Here is a 6,626-nt window from a genome sequence, read left to right as displayed (position 1 = left end):
CAATTTATTTTTGAAATAGATATTAAATTCTGGTGAGTTTACAAGAGATTCCTAGTCTGTAAGAGTGACTAAGCTTCTGAACTCTATAGTTACACTGTTCCAGTATGACAAGCAGCATGTTACTCTCCTTGTTGGCAAGCAGCCCAAGGCCAAGACTAGAGCCAATCTGAAAAGGTATTTGCCAAGAGAAGGATCATCTTATCCTATGTCCTTCATTGGAAGAGAGGACTCTGAGCCAGAAAGTTTCCCTATAAACGGCCATAAGCAAGGTCAGCTGAGGGTCTCTCATATTTATTCATTGCTGACCCTTTTTTTTCTTGTTCAATTCAATTTTTTTCCCATGGGTACAAATCATTGCATCATTCCCCATCGTAGCAAATGCACACTGAGGGAAGACCTTTTCACATTGATGTCAACTTTTCTTTACATCATTTTTACAGGTTTGAGGTGAGATTTTCTTGCTATTATTGTGGTTTTATGGTCAGAGACCCAGGAAAGTCTGAATCCTTCCCCACCAATCATCCCAATCCCTGGAGACTCAGGGAACAGTACCAGCCTGGGCTCCAGGTACCACTTTATAAGCATCTGAGCCACATCCAGTGTCCTCCATCATTGGGCTCACTGGGAACAGGTGAGCTGGAAAATAGTCTAGGTCTGCCTTGCTCCCCACTCTCAGCCCCAAATCTGAGTTGAAGACCTGTGGATTCAGGCCCACTGTGGACAAAGGGAGATTGCTGACTGGATCCCACGTGGAGACTTCAGCAAGATGCATGGGTAGAAGAGGACTAATCACAATCAGGACCAGCCTGGGAAGAAGGCAGCTCCATCTCCAGATGCAGACATTGTGGGGCACACTGCCCTTCATGGAACAGGAGCCAAAGCTCTCCTTGGGCTCTGATGAAGTAGATATGTAATTTTCTCTCTTTTGATGGGGTCAGGGAGATAGAAAGGGCATGGGTTAAGGCAAAATCATAAGGAGAAGATCATAAGTGTTCTTTCTCCAGTGTTTGATGTTACTGTCATCATCATCACCATCATCATCATTATCTACAAGGGAACACTTTTATTGCATTGTTTTAAACCAGGCACTGTGATAGATTCTTCTGAGTGTGTGGTAATTAAAATGAACAAGGCCTTTTTATAGAACTTAAAGAGGACCCAACAGTCCCATTTGGGGCAGACTTTGGGGTGAGTGTGAATGATATCAAGAAGAGCATGAAAATGGCTGTCACAGAATTGGAGTTCTGTGGAGCTCTAGAGGGGAAAGGAGACCCTCTTCTGGCTAGGGACACTTGATGTAGGTTCATTAAAAACATTGTATTTAATCTGAGCCTTGGAAGAAATGTAGAATTTTATAGAAACAGTCAAAATGGACCAGCCTGAATAGCACAAGTGGGACTTTGAAAAGCATGGTGTGCTTGGTACAATGGTGAATTCTAGACTGACTGGAAGTGTCAAATGGCCAGAAATTGGAGAGACCTGGACTAAAAGCCAGTTGTAGTGACCTTCTGAGAAATGCTTTCCTTCACTGCACCCCTTGCAGCCCAGGATATTACTCTGTTGGGTAGGAAACCACATATAACTTCTCCAGCCACAAACTCATCTTTATGAGGCCTTCCTCTCATGTCAATCTCCAGGAAAACTCATGGAGAAGCTCAGTCAAAGGATTAGGATGGCCCATTCACTTCATGTTCTTCATACCCAGAGAACAAATGCTAGGCCAGGTCTCTCTTGTTTTTTTTATCATGTGAATGGCAGGCCTTTTTTTCCTAGAAAAAAAGAGAGCACAGGGTGGACAGTGGGGTCTGCTTAGGGCTCAGGAGGGTCGGTGGAGGGGACAGTCAATGTAGGTCCTCCTGACATGACACCCTGGACCTACAGGAGCCCATCCAGCAGGAGGCAAGGCCAGGAGTGGGACGGCTTCCAGGAGGATAGTCGAACCCGTCCCCATGGCTGGGTTCAACACAGAACGTGGGAATGCTGTAGGGGTGTGGCAGGGTAATACCTGTAGAGAGTAGAAAATTGTACTGCATGAGGGTTGAGGGTTGAGGAGCTGTACACATCCATGGTGGCTCTCAGAGGGGCATCTCTTTGGCACAGGCCAGCAGCACAGGCCTTGGATTCCTATGAGTCCATCTTTTTCATGTGAAATGTGTGACCTGTCCATCTTCTCCAGAAGATCTGCAGATAAATTTGCATCTGCTGATGTGGTTCTGCATCTTTTGGGGAGATTTTATTTCTCCTTTGGTGTTCTGGGAGTACCCTGTGCAAGGGTCACAAAGCCGCAGACTTGGAAATGACCCGCTAGAGCAGTGAGGGGGGATCCCCAGCTATGGTGACAATCTAGGACAAGAGGTCGGTGTTCCCCCAACCTGTCTGTGCACCTGTCCATGGGGTTCATTTCCTTCCCAGCACAAAGACCCTGAGGGTGAAATCTGCTGTGTCATAGCCCATGAACCAAGCCTTCAGGCTGAACAGTTTCCTTAGAGCTCCCTTCATGTCCTTGTTCCTTAGGCAGTAGATGAAGGACACTAGTGAGGGTGGCCATTTGGGCATATCTTGAGGGCATAACACCTGACTGCAAACTCACATCAGGTCACTAGCTCTCTCAGACTTGAGCCTCTGTGGCAGGGTGCCATTATGGTGGTGCAGCCATAGAGGACTGTATCCTACCCAAGGAACCTCAGCCCTTGTGTCATCACATCCAGGGAGTTCCTGCTGATGTTCCCCAGCACCAGACACCAGAGGGCGGCTGGCACGGTGCTGCTGTACCCAAGAGAGCTGCAGCGTTCCCAGTCCTCTAGCCCTCAGGGAGTGCTACTCCCAACGGAAGGGAAAGTGCACTGCCCCAAGGGGGTAGACCCTCGGACAAAGGAAACCAAAGGGAGCACTTTTCAGTGCTTGAGAGCTCTTTGCTTGGGGCTATGAGTGGCAGTTCCGCTTTTAGCAGAGACAAACTGTGTGCTCAGCTCTGCAAGGGAGGAGTGACATCCTATCCCACTGGCCAAGTGGCCTCTTCGCTTGAGCCCAGTCATAGAGACAGGGCTTCTCCTCCGTCCGCCCACCACTGCAGACACAGCCCTTACTGCTCCCTCAGGAAGCTGGCACAGGCCCGCGGAAGGGCGGCCTATCTGGGGCTGTGAGGACCATGGCTTGACCTCCCTGTGCTTGCAAAAAAGGTGGGTCCCCTCAGGGAGCTGCAGCGTTCCTCCCACAGAAAGCGGGAGAGCCAGAGAGCAGGAGAGCTGTGTGTTTGGGGCTGTGGGGGAAAATTCCACATTGCAGCCATTTCCAGAGGGCACAGAGGTTTAGTGTTGAGCTGGAGGGCAAGCATCTCCTAGGCTCTGGGCTACACTGCAGACTGGAAATAAACAGTAGTGTCTGACCGAAGTATCACAAGCGCAGGACAGGAGCGTAACAGGGAAACAGATCACATTCCTGCCTGACGTCTCAGCACCAGACACACCCTCCCCTCTGCTTAGGCATCGGGCATTTCACCAGGAGCCCAAAGACTCCTCGACGCCCCCGTCGGGGCAGGTGCTTGCACCAGCCGCTGGGGGACCCGAGGGCGGGCTTGCTTGGTTGAGCTCCGCACAGCTTCTCCACTGCTTCCACGGCTGAGCGCAGTGCCCAGGCCACCGCGCGCTCCTCCGACCACCAGAACTCTCTAACCAGAGAGCTTCTTCTCCCCAAAAAGATCAAGCATAGACCTTATAGTACCACCGCTTGCTCTTACCTGAAAGTGCCGCCTACTGGCCTGGAGGTCGAACTGCACAACCCAGTACAAAATCTGCTGGCACAAGGACAGAACCGTTTGGGAATGAGACATTTGCCACCCCGACTCCACAAGAGGCCATGACCCTGCCCACATGCACAGCACATTACTGCTACAAGCAGCATTTGGGAAAGCCACCACACTAAGGCTATCTATTAATATGACCGAGGAATTCATACAGAGTCTTTGCAACTGAAAGCTCCCGGAAGCTTGACCCTGCTCAGATGACCCTGCTCAACATACATTATAGTCACATCCTCAACGGGAAATAAAAAGTTCCATCCAAACAAAAGTAAATTCAAAAATAACAAGAAGCGATAGTTTCTCCACATGGGAAGGAAGCCCCATGAAGTTTTGGACTAGCAAATTACCTACTAGAGCAGCCATGGTGACAATCAAAGACAATGAGATCTGAGTTCCTCCTGCCCTGTTTGTGCATCCCTGGGGCACAGACACAAAGGCCCTGAGGGGGAAGTCAGCTGTGTCACAGACCACAGAATAAAGCCTTCAGGTTAAACAGTTTCCTTAGAGCTCCCTTCATGTCCTTGTTTCTCAGGCAGTAGATGAAGGGATTCAGCATGGGGGTCGCCACCATATACAACACTGAAGCCAAAGAAGCCTTATCAGGGGAGTGGGAGGATGATGGACTCAGATAGACCCCTGTGATGGTCCCATAGAAGAGGATGACCACAGTCAGGTGGGAACCACAGGTGGAAAAAGCCTTTTGTTTACCACGGACAGATGGGACCCTGATCACAGCAGACACAATGCATGTGTAGGAGACAAGAATGCCAAGGAAGGGCATGAGGACAATCGTGCCCCCAAGCAACAAAATCATGAGCTGGTTGAGCTGGGTGTTGGAACAGGAGAGCTGGAGCAGGGGAATGACATCACAGAAGAAGTAAGGAATGACATTGCTGGCACAGAAGTCCAGCCGTGCCATGAGCAGGGTGTGTAGCAGGGAGTGGAGGCTGGCAATGAGCCATGAGCTGCCCAGCATCAGGGCACAGACATGCGGACTCATCTTGGAGGAGTAGTGAAGGGGGTGGCAGATGGCCACATAGCGGTCATAGGCCATAGCTGTTAAGAGGAAGTTGTCCATGTTGGCAAGCAGGATGCAGAAGTAGATCTGGGCAAGGCAGCCACTGTAAGAGATAGACTGAGTCTGCTTCTGGATGTTCACAAGCATCTTGGGGACTGTGGCAGAGATGAAGCAGAAATCCACCAGGGAGAGGTTGCTGAGGAAGAAGTACATGGGAGTGTGGAGATGGGCATCTGAACCAATGGCCAGGATGATGAGCAGGTTCCCTGCAGCGCCAACTAGGTACGTGGCAAGGAAGAGCCCAAAGACCAGCTCCTGCCTCTCTGGCTGGCTGGAGAGCCCTAGCAGGATGAACTCAGAGGCCCTCGTGTGGTTCCTGCTCTCCATGGGCGACTTGTCCTGCCGGGAAAGCCAGGCAGTCACAGAGGAGTAGGAGGTGGAGGTTTCCATGCCTCCCTCTGTCCTACCTGCAATCTCTCAACTCACACCTAGTCGCATCACTGTGCTTATTTGGTACAAACCCCAAAGAAGGCTCTCGGACTATTAAAAAAAAATCCAAAGCCTCAAGCAGGGATCCCTACAGCCTTTGCAGACCCCAACGTCAGGGTTTGGTTTATGTTACCGCTAAAATTCTGCTGGCTCTGGACTGACTAAGCCCCATCTCCATCTACCATCACTCAGTGGAGAATCCTGGTGGTGTACGGCCATGTATTCAGTGGTGGCAGCAATGAGGGGGCTACTTAGAGTGTTTTATCCCCCAAATTTTCATCATGCTCTCATTCTTTGATATGAGCAATTGATAGTGTCTCCAGATTAAGTAAGAGCTATAAAAATGTAGTTCCTCCCACTCCCCACGAGAGGGCCACCGGAGGTCATTTCCACATGGAATTGTGGGAGCACAATGGCACATGTGCAGAACCAGAGGGTACTGTCTGTACACACCCTCCTTCCCACACACCTCCTTCCCCTTCAGTACTTTGTCTCGCTTAGTCCCAGACTCCTGTAGAGCCCAGGGCTCAGGGGGCTTTGGCTTCTTCTCATCACCAGCTCCAGGTACCTTGGTCCTGTGCTGATGCTGGGGATGGAGTAGGTCAGGGCGGCCTGAACAGAAGAGCCTGCTGACTGGGATGGCTCAGCCAGTGCTTTTGCTTGGGCTTACCCAGGAAAGGCCTCGCCCCTGGAGAGTGATCACAGACAGGTGGGAGTTGCCCCTGCAGATACCAAAGAGAAACTGCAGGTATAACATTGCTCAAGGTCACAGAGATTGTGGCAGGGCCACATGGGGATCCCACTAAATTGGAATTCATAATAGTTCATAGAGACTTCAGCTGAACTTTCATTAGACATAGCATAAATTATTTTTCATGGCTTCACAAGGAAGAGTAGGATTTAGGTCCTATGAGAAAGCAAATCTATAAAGAGAAAGGGGGAAAAGGAAAGGACTGGGGTTACTGTGCTGATTGGGAATGGGGCACAGGCAATGGCGACATCAGTCTGGGAAGGCTCTGGGGTGGGGTCCTGGCCCCTGGGCACTGGGTGGGGGCAAGGAGGGAAATCGGTCTTGGGAGGCTGACTTTGACCCTGCCACAATGTTGCTAAGGTCTGGCCTGCTTGGAGCAAGGAACTTACCAGAGTAGTCAGTCAGGGCAAAGCGTGGATGGAGATCTCAGCTATGCGGGAGCTCCCAGCTGGGTTCTACGCCTGTGCTGAGAGCTGTTCCTCTGTACAGAAGATAAGTGGCCCATTTTGAATTGGTGTTTTACTGATTTGATTCTTTTAGGGACCAATCCTTTTGTTCCTTTGGTAGGA

At 50.4% G+C, this 6,626-nt stretch overlaps 1 protein-coding gene across 1 annotated transcript; it reads right to left on the bottom strand.

The window, feature by feature from the left end:
- Positions 1 to 4,259: 4,259 nt before the first annotated feature.
- LOC105805920 (olfactory receptor 1361-like) lies at positions 4,260 to 5,267 on the bottom strand. The gene has a single exon (XM_012638888.1). The coding sequence runs from the start codon at positions 5,265 to 5,267 to the stop codon at positions 4,260 to 4,262; it is 1,008 nt and encodes a 335-aa protein (XP_012494342.1).
- Between the last annotated feature and the right edge of the window lie 1,359 nt (positions 5,268 to 6,626).

This window comes from Propithecus coquereli, unplaced genomic scaffold (assembly GCF_000956105.1).
Source record: "Propithecus coquereli isolate 6110/MARCELLA unplaced genomic scaffold, Pcoq_1.0 Scaffold137, whole genome shotgun sequence".
Taxonomy (NCBI): domain Eukaryota; kingdom Metazoa; phylum Chordata; class Mammalia; order Primates; family Indriidae; genus Propithecus; species Propithecus coquereli.
Note: the sequence above shows the minus strand (reverse complement) of the source record. Positions and strands in the feature narration are given on the sequence as shown.